The following is a 21,706-nucleotide window of genomic DNA, read 5'->3' as shown; positions in this document are numbered from 1 at the left end:
GATAGCAGGGAGGCTCTGACCTACAGCCCATGCTCTAGCATTCAAGGAGAAGAAGAAATTATAATTTGAATTCCTAGTTTTAATTTTTTTTAACTTTTCATTGGCAAACAATTCACCTAGATCTGCCAGAGCCAAAGTCACAGCTGCAAATAACAGTCCCCATTTGCCACTGTGTTTCCTGAATGAGATGGTGATATTTAAAGCCACTTTCCCAGCCCCTTGCCTAGTTGACTCGCTGCTGCTGAGACATGGACAGAAGAGCAGCAGAAGGCAGCTACTCCAGCTGAGATTTTTGTAACAAATTACCTGTGGACGGTCATCGGGCCAACAACAGAGTGAGTCAGAGGAAATTACTGTTTATCGTTGACAGAATGCATGTGACACTGAGCATGTTTGAAAGCAAAGTCCCTGCCTTGAATAGCTTGGATTTAAATGAGTTGAGGCAGCAGAGGAGGAGTGAGGGCAAGCAAAAGCAAGTCCTGCCAATTCATGTTACAGTGCCTGATAATAGGTCACCAAGCAGGAAAGAAAACTCTGGCTGCATTATCAACATCAGGCCTGTGTCAGATGTCAGTGACTTATTTCCTGGAGATGTCTCAAAATACAACTAAAGCCTATTTAGAAGGGAACCAAGCTCCTGCTGTGATGCAGATAGGACATTCTATTGTGTTTCCATATGACTAATGGTTGAGAAGTTCAGCTAAATGAGCCCATAAATGTCACATATTTCTGCAAAAGACTAGCAGATTGTACACATAGCAGGTACCATGCACAGATGGCACGAATGGATGGAAAATCAGCATCCCTTAACTTGGGATATGGCAAAGGAAAGAAGTATCCTTGAGTGTTTATTCATCAAGTTGGAGCCTCTCAGGTAGGAAGGCTGCAATAAGTGAATAAACAGAAAATGTCACAAACCAGCAGCCTAATCAAAAAGCTCCCATCAGAAGGGTGTGTGTGCATGTAGAAGTAGGGAGGGAGAAGAAGAATTCTAATTAGGTCACAGGGACCAAAAGATAAAAACAGGACAATCTTATCTAATACCTGGCCTGTCACTACACAAATGCCAGGATAGAGGATGAACGACCAATTAAAAGTTTTTATGCAGTTAATGATGATGACAGAGGATTTGTGGAATAAAATCCCTAGATTAGTACGTTAATAAAAAGCTAAAGAAAAATTGAAGGGGTAAGCACTGAAGCTACGCCACAAGAGCTACAAAAGCTGCCTGGTCAGGGATGAAAGAAACCATGTTTTGATAAGAATTAATTATCTGCTGGAATAGCAGCACAGTATGAAACAAACAGTCCATTGAGTTCTTGCAATAGTTTACGTAAGTTACAGGAATGGCTTTAAGTCAACCATGATTACTAGGGTGAATCTGGTTAAGACCAAAAACATGTATGGAAGCCAATCTTGAAACAAGCTTGTCATTCCAGAGGAAGGAAAGAGTAAACAACCAAATGAAGACTTTTCTGCATATTTCAACAAATTCAGAACTATTAAATAGCTTCCTGTCAAGATAATCCTCAGAAAAACAACAAAAAATGTGGAATATTAAGAACACTAAATAAACACCAAAAGTAAATCAAAACACCTCATCAGAGACTATTCAGCAGCTTCTTTGCTTCACTTGACAAAAAGTACAAATTCTGACAGGCAGGAACGTGAAAAAAGCAGATTCCAGGGTATCTCCCTCAGCTACATTTGTTCTACTCCACTAATTAAAACAAAAGCATATGAGTATACTCAAAAACCAACAGACTTGAAAAACCAAACCAAACCAAAACCTTAAGATTTATGGAAAACTGAAAAGATTTGTATGTTTTTGTTATCACAGACAAGGACAAAAAGGCAACACGTAAATCAAATGACTCTGGAACTTGATACCAGTCAGGGAATGCAGGAAAAAATGTAAGAAGTTGATTTACTGAGCTATTCTAACCCTGTAAGTATGTCGATCAAGAGACAGACCACAAATGGTAGGGAATCCAAAACTTAATGTCAGTGTGAAGAAATCACAGGTGAAGGACACAAGCACATACAGAAGTGATTTAATTGAAAAATAATTTTACACACAGGAAGGAAAATATTTTTTCATATTGCAGTCAGAGTCAGCAGTGACACCAGAAAGTATGAAAAAAATTTGTAAGCTAACCAGCCAAAGACCAGACCGCATTAAATAGGTACAACTAATTTGTCCAGTATTTACAGAGTTCTGATTATTCAAAGCAAATGCATCCTTTCATGAATTCTCTGATTTGGAGTATTCTCAATTAAAACTGAAAACTAAAGTGAAAACTGAAAAACTAAAACACACTGAAACTGAAAACTAAAGCACACTCCCTCGCTTGGCTATCATCTGCTGTGGATAACTTGGCTAAGAAGCTTGGTGACATATATATTAATTTATCATAATTTTACAGAGACAGCAAACCAAAAAGTTGCCCTTGTAGCTGCAATTCTAAGCAGCAAAGTTTATTTGGAATATATTTCTAAAAACAACTTTCAACATCAAATAGTAAAGGTTCTGTTACAGATGTCATATGAGCAAGCAGCAAGATGTAAATTTAAAACATACAGTATATTTTTCTTTTGCATTAAAGATATGAGATTACACGGTTAAGCATATGGAAGCCCATAGGACAAAACAGCTTACCACAAAAAGGAAAAAAATGAACCAAAAAATGAAACGTTCCTGAGAAGTTTAAGAATGCAGGATTGCAGTAAGGACTCTAATTTTTCAAAAGGTCAAGAGATAAAAACTTCAGACAGTGGCTTCAAACCTCTGAACGACAGCCATGCTAGTATGTGGCTCACTTCTAAAATGTTCACAAGAGAAGACTACGAATGAGATCTTGTTGCAATGAGGATTGAGCTCACTAACCATAGCTGCCTGTACCTATGCTGGAATTCCTGCCCTTACCCACTCTGTCTCCTGCCATCCCCCCAAAAGATTTGAAGCCCAACAAGTCACATTTACACATTCTGATGTTAAGACAAAGGTAACGCTGTGTAACTGAATGATTTTGGAAAAAATGCTTCATCATGTTAGTAAAAAAAGGCTCAGCACCTTACAGATTAAAGAATATTTAACTATTTTGTTTGGCTATTAAACACAGAAACAAAAGTCTAAGAAGACAATAAAGCAGTAAAAACTTGAACAAAACATTGAAGAAATACTCAAATAACATAGCTGATGTCGTACTACAACATTTTACTTCATTTAAGTACAGAAAATGTCACCCATCCTATGATTTATAAGGTACACAAAATATGTACATAAAAGAAACCAAACCCCATCAAAAGATGATCATATTTGTGCATATGTACATAGAACATACACACCTAAAATGTGCAAATTTTTTTTAATGCAAGTTAAACAAAACATTTTCAGGATAGAGTTGTACAATGATAATGGAAGATAGAGTATTCTAGATATCCTAATGGTGTTTCATATCTACAGCCAGTGCAAACTTACAAGGCACAAACTCAATGCTGATGCTGTAGTGTTCTAAGTTACATTCAGGCACATCTCCATTTGCAATTCTGCAGAAAAAGAGCAATGGAAGTGCTACTTTTATACTAAACTGCCAGCCTTCTCTCCCAGTTAAAGCACTAAATTGATGTAACATATATGCTACAGTTACCAGTGGGGTTCTGGGTTAATTTATCACTGGAAGGGCTGTGGCTAAAACATCTTTTCTAATCTCCTTGCATGTGAAAGTATGCTATTTCCCAAAATGCCTCCCATACATTCTCCAAAGACTACATATACCTTTTGCCAGCCTCAACACATGGGATCTTAGAGGACATTACTAATGCTTTTTTCTAACTTTAGTCAAAACTTCACCAGGAAGAGAATCCAGATTTTAAAAACCAAAACATCAAATAAAGCAACCCCTGCAAGAACAGCCAGCAAAACACCTTCTGAGTTACCTGCATTTAACAAACTTGTGTTAAATTGCATAGTGACAGTGTGTACCAGCTAGTAAAGAGTTAAAAACAAAATCTCACTGCTTAAGGCAAAATTTTAACACAGCATAGCAGAAAAAAGCCAAATAACAAGTCCATCAATATTTAATCAAAGTACTGGCCCATGTAGTCTTATCCTCACAGTGTCTTCTTTCTTATTTTAACAGCAAACCCACAGTTGCAGTAGGGTTGATTAGAAAATTTTGTTGCATTTTCCTAAATGAAATGAAAGCAATTAATATGTATGCTGATTGACTGATACTGAAATCACCTGACAAATACGTTTTCTCCCATCCCTTAAAAGGTTTTTGACCTTACTGGAAGTAAGTAAACTCACTGGTATCCAGGTCTAATTTACTACCTAAAATGGAACTAGTAATTTAAAGCTTTCTAGGATTTATTAGACATTACCACATCACTTTTCTGTCTCACCTTAAAATTGCATTTTTGCATTATTTTTCAATAGAAGACATTTAATAGACATTTGAGGAAAACAATACAATACAAAAGCTTAAGGGTCTTTGCAAAGGTATCTTCTATTCCTTCTGCAAAGTAAGAAAGGGATGATTTTATTGGTATTTATTTGAAGTGCCATCAATAAAGACACAAGAATACTTTAAAATGAAAAAGAAAGTTCTAATGCTTCACACACATCTTTGGTTTAGCCTTCCTGACCAAAGTCTTCTGTAAACTTCCTCAGCTTCTCCAGGTCCTGCTCATTAACTGTTGGTTTTGTGCTAGCAAGCGACCTGAGCATATCCGTCTGTCAGAAAAAAAACCAACATGCTTTCAGAAACAAGTACAGTACCACTGCCAGGACAAATATACATTAAAAAAAACATTAAAAAGTTCCTATTAACACAAAATTTTAAGTAAGCCTTACTTTAAGTAAGCACTTCTGCACAGGGGCAGCCTTTCGATCCTTTGGATACAGACAATGGTCAGTGAGTTTTCCAGTAACAAAATCACAACCTCAGGTTTAGGTTTAAGCTACTCATCCATTCAAGTTTTATTCATCTCTTTTTTTAAAAGAACTGAACTTCCTTTTTTTTTTATCAGTTACTATTTTCAACCCGTGATTAACTACTACAGATTAAATGGAAAATAATCAGATGTTCCCATGTACTCTTCACAGTTCAGCAGTGTAGAACAGCATTTTGTGATTAATCTCTAGCAAAGTTCTACTGCTCACGACTGGTAATTTCTGTCTCTTCAATTCAGTCAATTTCCTAGATAAATATTTAGATGCTGGGAAATGGAGTTTAGAAAAAAATCCATAGGTCTGTGAAGTTGAAAGCAGCAGTTAAAATACACTGTGAATAAAAAGAGTGAAGAAAACTGATTCCCGGCCAAGGGCAACTGAAAAAAGCAGATGCCCAACACCTCATATTACTATAAAATTACGGGTAAAATCCAAAAATTAGTATAAAGGTTTTCCACACATGGTATTTGTCTCATCAGACCAGGGGCATCCTGCTCAAAAAGAATTAAAGCCTTATCTTTTAAGGACAAGAACTGATTTTGGACACTGAAACATCTGTCTGCAGTGCATCAGAGGCCAGGTACCATTAGCAGCACACAAGGAACTGGTGTCTTTAATTCCAGGAAAGACTGATTAAAAATGCCATTAGACCATGCAGGGAGAAGTTTTAGGGCAGTCCTGCACCTGCATAAATCCTTTTCTGCTTCCTCAATATGCAAATACACACAGGAAATCCTTTTCTAAAATACAGTGATGCTTCTATTTACAAAGCAGTGCCTGTGATCCCCATGAAATGCATTGATTTCTTTCATTCCTTACGGATCTGTCAGCATGCAGGAAACTACAGCAACATAGATTTGTTATTAAGAGCTTCCCACAAACTTTGTACTTAAATTCAAAATTTTCTTCTGCTGCTCTTGGGGAAAGGTACAGAATGAGTATCCAGCAATTATTTTTTTCTTAAACAGTGAACTCAAGTTGAAAACTGCATTACGTATTTTATTCCCCAGGCCAAAGCAAGTATTTTTATATGCACAAAGAAAACAGCAGAAAGAGCTGTATCACTATGAGGAATTTTAACCTAAACTACCATTAAATCCAAAATCTTCTTACATTTTGTTTTTTATACTTGTATCTATTTCAGGGGCAATATTTACCTATAGCATATCACTTCCCAATTTACAGTGAATGTAATTTTCCATTTCTCAGTATATGTCAGTGACGAGAAGAAAGTGTATCCTGGTGCAGGAATCCTACAGGTTTTGAATGAATAAAAGCCAAGTGAAAGAACAGTGCAAGAGCCAGATACTGTCTATGGATGAAAGGATGGCAGCTGCACACCAACAGACAAGAATAAGAAATGCTTATCAGGGATAGACAGCTGTCTTTTCCATAAGCATGCCATACTGTAGTAATTTATGTTGAGAATTCAAATGTTATCTGGTATGCCCAGCATGTCTGAAAACAAACATCTCATCCAATTGTCCTGAAAAAGACGCTTTACCTTAAAGCATTTTCAGAGTTCTGCAAAACGAGAAAGAAATGCTACGAAGAATACCTACCATGGAAACTTTAGGCTCCAGTAATTTATCACCTGGGACCTCCATCCATGTCATTTCTATTGCATCAGCATCACCTGGAGAGCAAGGGGTGAATAAATCTACCATGGTATTTGGATTAGACACTGATGGTCCTTTTACCTAAAAATAAGAAAACATTCAGTTTATAGGAGCTATTATTTTGAAGACAGAAACCAGAAGCTGAACAGCACCCAAAGCAAAAACCATTCCTTGATTTTATGCAGCTGCCCTACCCTTTGGGAACACACGTCCTGTGAAAGAGAAATTGTACAAGTGTACTGGTATTATTCACCTTGAAAACATGCAGCAGTAGCCAGATGCTTAAAATCACATCAGGTGAAATCCCAGAAGCCACAACCTCTTAAGGCTGAGGATTTCTGTGGAAAACTGACAGGCCAGGAAATCTGCTTGGTGAAGACCACCTATCCTGGTCCCTGGTCACTTTAGGAGTTCATTCATCTCTAGTTAACAGCTCTCTAAAAGCTTCCCAGTGCTTTTCGCTCTGACATCCCGCGTTCCCAAGCTCCCAGCGCCTTTCCCGGCACCACCTGAGCAGCGCTCCGTAGAAAACAGCGCCACCTAGTGGGAGAACAAAATAGCCTTTTCCCCCCTAGACAGACGGACAGACCCAAAAAAGCCGCACCGGGTGTCTGATCCCTTCCTGCAGGACACTGCTGCCTGCAGCACCCACGGGAACTCGGAGCATACGCACAGGTTAAAGGACAGCACGCTAACTGGCTACAGACACAACTGGATTTGCTATTCCAAGCTGCATTTAGAGCAAGACGCTGGGGAGCAGATTGTAATATTCAAAGCACACTCTGACAAACCTGCATTATCACATATGGCAAGGAAAGGTTTACAGTTAATTACTGACAACTGAGGAAAGCTCTTCTGAACTGAGGTAAGTCATCTGCTACAATGCAAATAACAATGCTAAGATTTTGTTTATAAAAATACAAAATCACATCTAATTAAAGCATTAACAATACGAGTGAAATCAACTTGGCTCATGTCAGTGTTCAAAGTATTGCAGTTGTGGGTTTTTTCCTTCCTTTTTTTTTCTTGAACAAAAATAGCTAAAATGCAAGAAGTGCTACTGCAAACTTTGACAACAGAGGTTATTTCATTGCTCCATAGCAAGCTGAAACATGCCTCAGATTGTTCCAAATTTGAACAAAACGCTAAAAGCTAATAGCCCTTTAGCCAGAAATGCCATTTTCATGTAAGTTAACAACAGATAAATACTCCAGACATCACTGCTTAAGGGAAAGAAGCATCTAGAAGATCCTTGATATATCATGTCATTTTTAAATTATGAACAAATAAAGCTTGCATCACATTGTTACTGTGAGCTGTCCCCAGAAGTTAAACTACCTACCCTCTCACATTCTGGACCGTACTAGATTTAAGTGTGTCTTTCTCTTTGAATCTTAAGCTGAATGAGTTCATTGGAAGAAACCACATCGAAAAAAGGAGCCTATCTTCAAAGTGAGCCTAGCTGTTCGGTTCAGGGCCCTTAACCCTTTTATGTCCGGTTGAGTTACCAGTAAAAAAACCCCTGTAATTGTAACTGAGATGACAAAGAACTGCTGCCAACACAATGTACAGAGTACTTGACACCTTAGATTCTAAAGTTTTTCCTACCACACCTGCTCTTTTATGAAGCAACAAATTAAAGCTTCCTTTTACAGCAATTAGCACCTCTGCAGAATATCCTGACCCACCTTCACCCAAGAAACATGTATTTCTGTAAAAATCTAATTTTGCACTAAAAATATTAACAAAAAGTACCTTTAGTCTCGGTCTACTTTAAAATATGCCACATAGCAAATTAAAATTTTATTCAACTGATAGATTGCATGTATTTTAACCTCTGTTTATAACCATCAATATTATCACTCTTTGTTTTTCCATTTAAGAGTTTAATAGTTTACAGGTAACAATAAATTTGACTGAACAAGACCCATCTGTGCAAATTTTCCAGGGGAAAGGCATTGCCAGATTTAGATTGGTAGTAAAGAATGCCAATTGGTTCTCCTTCAGATAAAGTTTCTGAGATCCAAATATTGTGAAGAAATGTTACTTAAGTCAATACACAGCATACAGAGGTTACTGGAAGATCAACCAAACAATATAGTTTGAATAGGCTCTTTGGTGTGTACCTATATAAAAGTAAACTGCTTTCTACATTACAGCAATGTAAATGAAACACAGACCTTGCTCAATTGTGTTGAATCTTTACTACTGTAATTGAGTCAATGTTTTTACCAGAACTCCACAAGAACCTTAATTTTTCAGTTTGAAAAATATGTCAAGTAAACAGAATGTGCTTAAGTATAATCCATCTGTTCTCAAGTGGATGAGGAATATATTTATTTTTTCCCAGCATGTTAAGAACCACTTAACTTGAAATAGAAAAAGAGCACTTCTGTAACTGCCATTTAAACAGCAAACTGAATGCTTTTAACACTCTCTAGAGACATTAGGAGTCAGAGCATGAATATTCAGAAATTAGTGCTACCAGACTTATGGCAGGAGGAGGGGGGCACAGGGAAAGAAGAACAGTTCTCCCCAGTCAATAAAAGGGACATTCATAAGCATGCAGTATTACCCAAACCCAAACTCAGTTTATTTGCAAGGAATTTTCAAATTAAGACTGTTCTCATAGATGAAATAACTTGAAAAATTTTGATTACTACTTACTTTTTTAAAGTGAGTTGCTGATTGCACTTTTCTAACAGGCTGCATCAGTGCATCACGGACAATGATGCTTATATCTGCACCAGAATAGCCCTCAGTTCTTTTCCCAAGCTCTCGATAATCTGACTCTTTTAGCTCATTTGGAGTTGACCCAAGGTGAAGTTTGAACATTGCAGCCCTGGCATGGTCTTCAGGTAAAGGAATATAAATACGCTTCTCAAACCTGGTTTAAAAAAGACAAAAAACAAAAAGTGTTCCCAAGATGCCAGCTCATGCAGGTGCACAGTGGAAAGAGCTCATGCAAATGAGTTTGCTCCCAGCAATATTAGAAAGAAGCTGTTTCAGTATAACAAGCCTTTAAAAAAAATGTGAGGCAAAGATTCAGCAACCTGTTCTCATAAATAATACTTTAGCCTAACATCCAGAATATAACAACTGCTCCCTTTACATTACAAAAACCACCTCTTCAGACTGACATTTTTCCAGTAGAGGTTGAGTCTTAAAAAAAAAGACCTGAGAGGAAGAAGTCTTTAAGTGTTAAAGTGAATTTGAACAGATTTCACACTCTAAGAAAGAACTGCCTGATAACAAGTTCATGCAACAACATTCCACAGTCTCCAACTAAATTAAGAAAACACCATAGATAGAAGTAAATTTGAAGTAATTCTCAAGAAAACACTGGCAACTGCAGTTCCTCCTTTGAAGCAGCATCTGTCCTCAAGTGGAGATTACCTCCCACCAACAAAGTAAGAGCAACTCCAAATTTTGCTGAACACAATTAACCTGATATACACGACAAAGTGGTCCAAATCCAGGAAAAATTAATTTTATTACAGCCATGGTTCTACAAGTTCCCTTTAAGCTTTGTGGGCAAGAGCTAGGCGATTTCTCTTTCATGTTGCTGAGAAAATAGTTAGGGTTGAGAGGGACCTTGAAGATCATCTAGTTCCAACTCCCCTGCCACAAGCAGGGACATCTTCCCCTAGACCAGCTTACTCAAAGCCCCTCCAACCTGGCCTTGAACGCTTCCTATGATGGGACATCCACAATTTCTCTGGACAACCTGTGCCAGTGTCTCAGCATCCTCATAAAAAATTTCTTCCTTATGCCCAATCTAAACTTGTCTTCTTTGAGTTTGAACAACTGCCCCTTGTCCTGGCATTACAAGCCTGAGGGAAAAAAAACAAGGAACATCTCTCCACCTTTCCAATAAGCTCCCTTTATATATTGAAAGGCCACAATAAGGTCTCTCTGGATCCTTCTCTTTTCCAGGCTGAATAGTCCCATTCTTATAGCCTGCCTACAGAGGAAAGGCGTTCTGATCATTTTCATGGCCCCCTTCTGAACACACTAGCAGGTCTATGTGTGTCTTTTACTGTGCATGCCAACCAAAGCTGGAATTTCAAGAATGACTCCAAATTTTCAGCAAAACCTTCGCTTCTTAATCTGCTCATACAACACTAGAGTCATGCAGATGGGAAGTGACATCTGGAGGTGACCTGGTCCAACCCTCAATAAAACTGAAGTATGGCCAGCTTGAATTCAGTATATAAATAAAAATCACAGTCAGTCACATAAAAAAACCCCAACCCCCCCCCCCAACAAATCAATGATTCTTTAACCAATAAAAATGGCCATTATCCAAATTGTGTCCTCATCACAACATAATCCTATTTGTCACATAACTGCATCTGTCTTCTGTTTGCTCTGCATCTCAGAGAAAGATCCAAATAATCAGGTACAGGCAGTCCTGTATCTGCAAAAGCCCTTTATCTGTAAAACAGCAGTTAAAAACCATAAGTTATGCTGACCAGTAGAAAAACATGGTGTTTCTCTGTAAGGTTACACTTCCATGAAAGAGCTCAAGCTACTCACTGGTTTGTTAACAGCTGAAAAGGAAAGTTCTACCCCCCTTGCCCTTCAGAGATGTGTTTTTTCTAAATTGTCTCCTAGGTCTCCCAGAAAACCAAAAAGCATGCAGAAAACTCCTCTGTTTCTTCAAGCATAGTCATCTAAACAAGAAAACAGATAAACTACAGGGGCAATACAAGAGTGAACGACCTACCTCTCCCTAAAGGGGCAAGTGATTATCAGTTTAGCTTAGTCCACTTCATGGAATCGAGATGCAGAACATTAATTGTGTCTGCAAACATGAGCTGGATGACACACCTTAAGCACTCTCTGGCTGAAGGCTCACACCAGTTGTGAATTGCATACCATGAAAAAAAAAATGCCATCATACCTTCTCCTGATAGCAGAATCCAAAACCCAGGGTATGTTTGTTGCTCCTAAGACCAAGATTCCTTCATTGTCAACACCAACCCCTATATAAGGGCAGAAATAATTTCACAGTTTAGATAAACAGAGTGTTTTAAAAAGTCATCAAAATTTAATGGGATGGAACTGCAGATATTTTTAGTGCTCTGATGCAAACTACACTTAAAAACTCGTCTCAGTCTGATTTTGAAAACCAAATAAACTTACCTTGCATCTGGACTAGAAACTCTGTTTTTATCCGTCTAGCAGCCTCGCTTTCATTTTCACTTCTTGACCCGCAGAGGGAATCTATCTCATCAATGAAGATGATAGAAGGTTTGTTTTCTCTGGCAAGCTGGAACAAGTTTTTCACTAATCTTAAAGAAGGAAACAGCTTCAGCTATATTAATAATTACAACAGCAGAAACACATAACTTCAGATTGTGATACAGTAATTTCCTTTAGAGAAAGCAAGGAAAAAAAAAGGATTAACATAAAACTACTCAAAGGCATAATATTCTTCCAGCTCCATGACTCAGAATTATACTGAGAGAGGCCAGCATAATGAAAAAACCACAAAAAACTAGACGGCTCCAGGCATGATTTTGCAAGATAAAGCCCTTTTTCAGTTTACACTTCTACATGACAGCCTGGACTATACAAACCCACCAATTTAGAAAGATTCAAAAGAAAAAGGCTTACTCTTAACATTTCTAAATTAAGTTAATTCTAGAGATTTTTTAAGAAATAGTATGTACCTTTACTTTATACAACTTTACTTACTAAATAATTTTTGTATGATAAGAAATATTGGTTTCAGATCAAATAAACAAAACAACCTAAAACAAACCCCCATATACTCCTAGCCATCTTTCATGAACACATTTTACCAGTTTAAAAAAGAAAAATAAATAGGAACACACTGGGAAAATCTTATTACAGCACTAAATTTCAGGCAATAGTCTCAAATGAAGTCAAGCATACAATCTAATGCCAAGCTACTCTCCAGTTCTGTATTCCTTTTGCAACAGAAGAAAAGCAGCTTAAGGTTTCCAGATTTCTGGGGGAAAAAATAACTCAGTTTAAACTCTTTATCTAATAGCTTTTCTTTCTCATTCTCCCAGCTTTAAACAATGCTGCTCAGTTGTCCCACACTTCAAACTATCAAATAATGGTTGTGACAAGTATGCTTATTATTATATGAAAATCCTTTCCCTATAAACCCAGAACTTTTTATTAATTCAGGAAATCTCTTTTGGAAGATTAGCTGGACAAACTCCTGGACTTCTAGACTGCAGCCAACATGTCATTCCTGGTCTTCTTCATATATCACACAGTAACAAATGAAGACTTAGCATAGGGACCCACAAAATTTCCTTTCATGTTTGCTCGTCTCCTTCAACTTATCTTTGCAAGTCTCTTTTTTCTTTCAGATTTTGTTTGAAATTGGGATGAACAAAAAAACCCACCTCCGCATTGACAAAGAAATGCCACACAGCTGCTGGGACAGATGAGTGGGGAGATGCCAAGAAGCAAAGTAACTCGGCACTTCAGACTGATACAGTGTACAATCACAGCTGAATTGAGAAGGGAAATGAGCTCTGTGGTGCTCCCAAAATCTTTCTGAGCACTGAAGAGAGTTTCTCAAAATGCAGCACATAATGTTATCCTTACATGGCACTGCAGCATGAAGCATAGAAACACGTATAGTTTGTTTTGAAAAAGACCATTCCCTCAAATTCTTTACAGCAACTTGTCTCACTCTATAATAATTTCTTCTTGACAATGTTTTCCTGGACCTCTGGAAATTCCAACTTACTTTTCACTTTCACCTAGCCATTTTGAGACAAGGTCAGACGAAGATACTGAGAAAAAGGTAGAGTTGTTTGCTTCTGTCGCCACAGCTTTTGCTAAATAAGACTTTCCTGTTCCTGGTGGTCCAAACAGGAGAATGCCTCTCCAGGGTGTTCTCTTGCCTGCAAGAGAGAAACCAGTAGTTTTCAAAATACTCTTTTCTCATGATGCTGCTCTAGGGTGCTTGGAGGTTTTCCACATCTACCCATGAAACTTCTGTCAGACAGCTCAAAATCTCTTTGTTAAGAGATTGGCTTGAGTCTGTGACACGTTGGCACAACACACTTCACAGGCCCCAGTGCCAGTCCTGACTGGCCAATAATAAATAAATGCTGTAATCCTGACCTGTAAACAGGTGTGGAAATTTAATGGGAAGGATGACTGCTTCTTTAAGTGCCTCTTTGGCACCTTCAAGGCCAGCAACATCACTCCATTTGACATTTGGTCGCTCCATAACAATTGCTCCTGTAAGAAAGGATTGTCTAAGTTAGTGATGTACATATCTTTTCACAATTACAATAAATTCCATTTGGCAAAAAATAATTCTATGCCCATGTCTATACTGAATAAAACCAAGGCATTTCTAGGATGATAGAAACAATTAATTCAATTACTCAAATGGATGTTATTTTTACAGAAATCTGTCAAATTTTTTTACCACAATAAATCATGGATAACTAGAATATTTTTGAGTTAGTAGAAGTCCTGACACCATCTCATCACTAAACCACCAATGCACTTTCAAAAAAATTTGAAATTTCATTTTAAACAACATAGCTACACTAGCTCAGGATTTTTAAAGATTCTCCAGCAGATGAAGTAACTTGTTGGTATCTCCAGACACGCAGCAAACAAATTGATCATCTAATGGAAAAGAGGTTTGAGAGCTAGGGCTGAAACCATCAGAAGGGTTATATGGATCCTGCTTAGCTGCAGAAGTATTTTTTTGGTCAAGGCACATTCAAAGTTCTGCACCACGTCTCATCTTCCTCAATCAACGAATTCAGCCAACTGAGCTGCAATTTAGCCTTCTCTTCAGATTGGTTAATCTAACATGTTAAAAATTTTGTCTTAACTTCTTCTAGATGGGAAAACTTGGAACTCAGGTAGTAATAGATTATTAGATCTATAATATTAGATCTTGTAATCCTAGCCACTACTTCTACTATCTGAGGCCAGATTCATGTGGAAAGAAACGAAGTTTTTATAGTGAGAGACAAGATAGGAGTTCAGTGGTCATCAATCCCTTATAACTGTGCATGGGATTAAATAATGTGCAGAGAAATAGAGAAAACACATCACAGTTTCCAATGGTTATACAACAGCTCCTGAAATTACACAGGCACAAGATCTGGTAAATGCAGTTGATATTTGTTACAGTCAAAAACAGGAGAACAACAAGGTTTCTTCAGATCCATAAGCACCTTCTGGAAGGGAAGTTCTGAACAGTTCTTCATTATCAAAGGGAAATAAATATCAAAAAGCCTCCTTTTCACTGCACACCAAACTGCTGGTAGCTGCTATACACTGCTTCACTGACTGTGTTCTTTGAGTTCAAAAACCCAAAGTATGCTACTGAACTGGGACAACATCATCACTGCATGTAAGGAAGCACAGCCTATTTATTACAAATGGACAAGAATCCGTTTTTCTTACTCCAAAACATGAATACCAGTCTTGTTGTGAAAACCGTTCTGCTTACACTAAGTATTTGTATCATCATTTCCTTAGCCTCTAGGCAACATGCTAGTGCACTTTAGAGTAAAAAAATACTAAATCAGTTTAGTCAATAGCTACCTGGGACTTTGCAGCTTCTGTTGGAAATTGCTAGCTTGATAGGTGATACAATTTTAATATGAAGCACAGGATGCAGGAGATACATTTCAATATAGTTACTGTATAAGTTCTTGGCACACAAGTCCTTTTACTTCCATAAAGACTATGCTTTTGCACATGAAGATTACATACTAGCTGAGCCACTTACAGACAATAAGTTAATCCACAAAATTTAGATAGCAAAAATATAGGAACTTGCTTGACTGAAGTGATCCCTATTTAAAGAAAAGGATGCTTCAAATTACCCTGAAGTTGATTCTGTAGCTTCTTTTTTTCAGGGTCCTCTGATTCCCCTTCTCCATCACTGTCATTGCTGATTTGGAAACAAAATGTTGAAATACAGTAAGAGAGACTGCTGTCTCAGGATAAAAATCAAAATGCAAAAAGCAGAAACTCCATCAGGCTGAGGAATGAAAGAAACATTGAGATGCTTTCAGACTTCTACAGGTTTACATGACTGTAGAAAAGCAGAAGTACACTTTTCTATGATTTCTTTCCAATTTACCCTCCTTCACCATTTCAACTTCCTCTTATGGGTCTGAGCCCTCTTAACACGCTTTTATGTGCTTTGAGCTGGCTTTTAGGAAACACAGCCCTTATATCCAGCAACACAGAGGTGCTGGAATGGTTTGTCTGTAGACATTGGCACTTCTCCTCCATCTGGACATGCAACAGGACTTGGCCAATTCCATCTAATACTATGAAACTCTTGTCTTATCAGAGCGAAGGAAACTGGAAGTTAAAGAAGGAAAAGGGACTAGATAGTGAAAAACTGGAGTAAAGGTCATGAAAATACATGTAGCCTTTGTGGTATTACCATTTCCCTCTATTATAAATAAGTAGAAGACGGTACAGCTCAAAATATAAGGCTGATGAGATGAGCAGACATTGAAAAAGACTGAAAATGAGGTGAAGTTTTAAGAGACAACGGAGTCACTTTAGCTGTTCAGGACTCTTAGAAAGGGCAGTCCCACCAAAAAGTATAATCCTGAATCCTTCCTCTCTCCTATCCCCATAAAGGCAGTACCAAATGCAAAAGAGGCTGAGCTTGTTTGGGTGGCTCTGCTTCAACTCTCTGATAAGCAAAGTGAGAAACAAATCTAAGAGAAAGGAGGCAGTGGAAAGATCAGTCATAAGCAACAGATCAGAGGGATTCAGTCCACTTTACAGAACTTTACCCTACATGGGCTTTTCATCTCTTATCAAGTGTGAGACAGATCAAACTCAGTAACCCCAGTAATCACCAGTCTGAAACTATTTTCTAGTTACTAAGTATTTAAATGCAGAAAATCTTTAAAGTTATCAGGCTCCTTGCCATTAAATCCAATAATCATTGGATTCAGCTATTAGTCTGAAGCAGGTTTCATTCTTTAGTGAATTTCCTATGCAAATGTTCACATTTTAGTAAACAAGCACAGAAATGCTTGTGATGGTAATAAAAATTGTTTTTATTAGCCCACCGTATTTCAACATTAGTAGTCATCGGAAGCATTTCAGAAACACAAGTAAAATTGATCTTTGAATAGCTGAAGTTTAGAATAAACTGAGCTCAGGAAGTATTTTGCTTTACCTTCTCCAAAAACATACCCTTTTCCTTCAGCAGGACCAGATTCTTTAACTGGTTTTGGTGCAGTTTTTTCTCTCTTTTTCAGATATTCTTTCAGCTTTTCTGCTCGGTCCAAGTATTCTGTACATTTTGCTCTAATGCTTTGTTTTGCTTTATCACCCTGTGCTTCATCTAAGAGTTTGAAGAGAAACAAGTGTTTGTTAACAGCAAAACATATGTGCATCAATCAAAAAACAAGACCAAAAATCTGCCTTCTTTATCTCTTATCAATATACCTCTCTCAGGGCTCACCACAAAACCAAACATCTCAACTACTTTTTTTTTTCACTATACCTTGGAAAGAACTAATCAGAAAGATATCATCATGGAACAGAAATTGGCTTAGAATTTGACTCTAAAGGATTAAGGACAACAGCACTGGAAGCTTTTCTGTCATCCTTTCAAGCTGCTAGACATTGCTTTAATAACTGCTTTTCTAAAATAGCTAATCAAGAAGTTGCTTGTGCTAAGCAATTTTTATTTAGAACCACATGTGATTATTCCACAGCCTGCTAATTTTAAATGATAAAGAAACATTATATGAAACATCTGAAAGATCTAGGTGTGTTTCAACAGCCACGCTGTTCTCATAATCACTATTACAGTATTTCAAATCAACAATCAAAATTTAACATGTCAGGTTTATGAGCTGAGTTTCCAAAAGTACATCAGTACTGTTAAAAGGACAGAAAGTGCTATTTTGAGAAAGTCTGTAAGATTTAAATGGATAGGAAGTGATAAACACAGATTATCCTAATAATAAAGGACTATAAAGAAAACTATTTTTTTCAAATCACGAAGATCTCTAAGTGACTTTTGTCAGGCAAGCAACCCTAGCCCACCTACATTAGGGCTGTACCCACATTAAGAAAGCCCACTCCTTGCATACAAACACTGAATGTGGCACAAAAAGGTACACAGAAGTGTGAAAAGGCATAAAACAATGTGAATATGGAAATTGAAGAAAAATTGTTACGTATAAGTCCATCTCATACATTTTCTCGGCCAAAATAAACAGCAAGACTATGATATTAAGGAGCAAAAAATGTGAGCAGAGAGGCTTTGGAAGGGCAAGCAGCATGAATTAAAGGAGCAAAAAACACTCTGCAGATGCAGCAAAGACTTCATGTGTAACACGGTTTTCAGCACAACAGAAATACAGGGATCCCTGTACTTATTGTCATATTTCCTCGTGCAGTGGCCAGCTTGAAACACTGCTACAAAAGTCCAGAGGAGAGACAGCAAACACCTGCCTCCTGTCTTAAAAAAACCTAAAACAAAACACAAGTAAAAAATAATCTGATTTCTTACAAGAATGGAGCAAGCACACAACACAGTAAAGGTAAAAGCTGCAAAATATATGACCTCAGTCAAACTACAATTAGCAAGTATCAACTGTTGATGAGAGCAAAAATTTAAATACTGATGGCAACATAAGAGATTACTCTTGTGCAATCTGACGACTAAAATCTATTTAATCATCCAACACACCACACTTACATTTAACAACATGGAGAAAATACTGCACAGCATGTTGGTACAAGCGGAAGGCTTCCTCATAGTTTCCTGCTTTATCTTCTTGTGCTGCCTTGCTAGCAAGGTCTATTGCTTTCTGTAACACAAACAAATAATTAGTTGCTGTGCAAGAGCCTTTTCCACGATCAGAGACCATTTAAGCTGTTTCTGTTCTTTGATGGCCAGTTTTCCTGCTCTTCAACATTTACCCCCTCAAAGTTGGGAGGCAATTGATTGTCTTAGGTGGTGTTTTGTACAAGACACAGTTTTTCCATCCTTTTAGGAACAGCAGGATTTACAAACTGCTGAAATTTACTAGCATACAAAAAAGTGCAAGTGGGAAGAACAAGTTTCTGTGCTCTAAGCTGGAGCTGCTACTATTTTGTCTATGCAGTCTGTCTTACCAATCTCTCGCACTTATTATGGAAAGATTTGGAAATCCATTATAAGGCTTGGGGTTTTTTTATCATAGACCTAGACACTTTGAACTATGATATAGATATGCTGTTTAGGGAGTGGTTTAGGGGTGCACTTGACAGTGCTGGGTTAATGGTAGGACTCAGTCTTTTCCAACCGAAACAATTCTATGATTCTGTGACTGATGACATCAGTAAATGCTATAAACAGCAAAGTCAATACAGGAAGTACTTGATTACAATCACTGAAAGTAGCACCATTGTTCTTAAAACATTATGATTGGAGACACCTTCAAAGACCACCTGCTTGGCTTCTCCAGGAGGATTTAAATTATGGATATCCTTGTGAGAAATTCTAATTATCACTTTGGTGGGAAAGGAGAAAAAAAATCCCCAAAACAGAGAGAAAACATACCTAAATCTCGAGCATCAGAGTTCTGTGAGAAGCTATGAATGGAGTTGCTCTTTATTTGTTCAGCTAGTTTCAAATAAACCTGAATGAGCTCTAAGCCACTGTATTGCATACACTGCCCTGTGGATTTATTGTATCACAACTATTCCGTTGGCCTTAAGTGCTTATTACTTTTCATTACACTTTCCTCCTTGCCCATACCACTTCAAGACAATTAAAACTGTCATTTTGACCACTGGTTCATGTAAGTTGAAAATAAACAGTCAGCCAGAGTTAACCAACACCAACAAAATATTCTATAATTTATTTTTTCCCATGTGGCTCCCTTTCCTAAGCTTTGCTAGTATGCTCAGGATGGTTATGTAATGTCAGGGAGCAAGGTTGAGAGTTTGAATTGCAGCAAGGAGTTTCCATTAGACATTCCAGTACAGATACTCTTGCCACTATCTACACTCTGCTGTGTTTCAGGCAGAACAAAGCTAGCAAATAATAGCCATGAAAGAAACAGCAGAATACTGCATTCTTTGCTAAGTGTTGCTATCTTGGAAGCAAAGATCATCCCAACAGATCTACCTGAAATCAAAGGAAAAACAATGAACCAATTAAACAGACTCTGTTGTGCTGGAGCACTATAAACACCTGTTTCTTTGGAACAGAACCGAAGTCTTTCCTATTTGGAGAGGCCAGGAGCTGACAAGCAGTTTCCCAGGTATGAATGGACAGCTGCCTTCTTGGTGCCTATTTTATGCTGACCCCCTTATACACCTCTGTGCACAACTCACATCTAGCAACAAAGCAAAAATTAACCCCCCGAAACGTCATTTTCATATTAAAGTTCTGAAGTCCTGTCAGAGACTTTAATTATCATGGGGCAGCCCAATAATTCCTAGATCCAGTACAACAAAGATAGTGATACGTGTGACATTGATTCCAAGGAATAAATGGCAAAGTTCATCTGCTAAACTAGAACTGTGAGAGAACATGCCATGTCACAGACCTGCTACTCTAAAATAGACAAAAGTCTGCATCAAATATTGCCTAGTTTTGCTACTCTCTTTTTGAAACAGCCAAAGACCTGGCTATAAGATTCTCAGCTCTAATACTTTATTATATCAGCTGCATCTTAGCGTGTTATTGTGAAGAACACCACTGCTATCAAACAAAAAATCATTATTACGAAGTTGTATGAACTAGGGCATAGATGACCAGCTCTAACTACCCCTGAGGCACAAACTATGTTTTATGAGGCCATGGGTTTATAGTTTGATGAACATCACCCAAGGAAAGAATGTCAGCTTAAAGAAGTGTCATTCTTCTACTGCTTAGTATATAGACCCTATAGCATCTCTCTAGCTTTGCCAATGCAAACATCACACTACCAGCATACAAAAACGACACGGTTCAAATAGCCGAAGAGAAAAAAGGACTCTTTGGAACGCACTTATTTCACTTCGAGGTCTGTTTTGCCGGCCTGCCGCAGAACCGATTACACCCCCCAGCCGCGGGTTAACACAAGCGGAACAGCAGAGCAGGCAAGGGCTTCCTACAGCCATCAGCAGCCTTACGGCAACACAAGCCACACCACGCGTCCAGACCACAAGAGGCAACAGCGCTTCCCGGGCGGGCACTAGGCCCTGCTGCCCGCGTCCCGCAGGGCTGGTGCCCCCAGGGACTCCCTCCCCTTCCCGGGACCCCCTCCCCAGGGTCTCACGGCCCGGGGCGATGAGGGCTGACCCCGCGGGCTCTGCCACCCCGAGCCCCCCACGCCCCCTTGGCTGCGGTGCCCGTGGCCCTCCCGGCAGTGCTCTCGGCCCGCAGAGCACGGGGCGTTCGCGCTCCCTGCGCCTGCAGCCCCGGCCCGGGACACCCCCGGCCCCGCTCCTTCCCGGCACCGCCCCCCGCCCGCCGCCGCTGCCGGGTCCGCCCCGCGCCGGGCAGGGCCGGCGTCGCTCGCTCTACCTGCAGGTTGCCGCTGTTGGCCGCCATGGCGCGGCGGAGAGGGCAGGGAGAGGAGGGAGCGGCAGGAGACTGGCGCGGGGAGCGGGCCCGGCTGCCGGTGGCGCAGCGCCCCTGCCCCGCCGCCCGCGGAACCCAAACCGCGGCTCCGCCGCCGCTTCCGCACCGAGCGCCGCTTCCGCCTCCGCTTCCGGGCACGCCCCGAGCGCCCGGCCCGCCCCCGGCCGCGGGAGTTCCCGGGGCCCAGATGCCCGGCTGGGTGTGTAGGCCTGGAAGGGCGCTCTAGGGATCATCCAGTCCAGCCGCCCTGCCAAGGCAGAGTCACCTGGAACAGGTGACACAGGAACGCACCTAGGTGAGGTTTGGAATGTCTCCACAGGAGAGTCCGCCACCTCCCTGGGCAGTCTGTCCCGGTGCTCTGCCGCCCTCAGTGTAAAGAAGTTCTTCCTCATGTAGAGGTGGGACTACTTGTGTTTCAGTTTATGGCCACTGCTCCCCGTCCTGTCGCTGGGCACCACCAAAAAGAGTCTGGCACCATCCTTTTGGCACTTGCCTCGGAGATACTTATATGCATTAAATCAGATCCCCTCTCAGTCCTGTTTTCTCCAGATTAAG

The 21,706-nt window shown here is 39.3% G+C and overlaps 1 protein-coding gene and 1 long non-coding RNA gene across 6 annotated transcripts; one reads left to right on the top strand and one right to left on the bottom strand.

Annotated features, from left to right (window-relative positions):
* Positions 1-3,197: 3,197 nt before the first annotated feature.
* VPS4B (vacuolar protein sorting 4 homolog B) lies at positions 3,198-21,706 on the bottom strand. Of its 5 annotated transcripts, none has more exons than XM_088170319.1 (12): positions 21,443-21,705; positions 18,293-18,404; positions 17,967-18,063; positions 16,774-16,924; positions 15,432-15,499; positions 13,696-13,815; positions 13,316-13,472; positions 11,725-11,873; positions 11,483-11,564; positions 9,244-9,463; positions 6,520-6,657; positions 3,198-4,738 (listed from the first exon to the last, which is right to left on the bottom strand). In XM_088170319.1, the coding sequence occupies exons 3-12, from the start codon at positions 17,974-17,976 to the stop codon at positions 4,637-4,639; spliced, it is 1,197 nt and encodes a 398-aa protein (XP_088026445.1). In that variant the 5' UTR covers positions 17,977-18,063; positions 18,293-18,404; positions 21,443-21,705; the 3' UTR covers positions 3,198-4,636. The 5 variants fall into 5 exon arrangements, with proteins under 5 accessions (XP_088026445.1, XP_088026438.1, XP_088026432.1 ...); XM_088170312.1 differs by lacking the exon at positions 21,443-21,705 and adding an exon at positions 21,095-21,268; XM_088170306.1 differs by having other exon boundaries at positions 16,774-18,063; positions 21,443-21,706.
* LOC148225310 (uncharacterized) lies at positions 6,651-13,893 on the top strand. The gene is made up of 2 exons (XR_015805551.1): positions 6,651-7,441; positions 12,930-13,893. It is a non-coding gene; the product is annotated as an uncharacterized LOC148225310 (long non-coding RNA).

The sequence above is a fragment of the Sturnus vulgaris genome, chromosome 1 (genome assembly GCF_052056855.1).
Source record: "Sturnus vulgaris isolate bStuVul1 chromosome 1, bStuVul1.hap1, whole genome shotgun sequence".
Classification (NCBI taxonomy): Eukaryota; Metazoa; Chordata; class Aves; order Passeriformes; family Sturnidae; genus Sturnus; species Sturnus vulgaris.
This window is presented reverse-complemented; position numbering and strand designations above follow the sequence as displayed.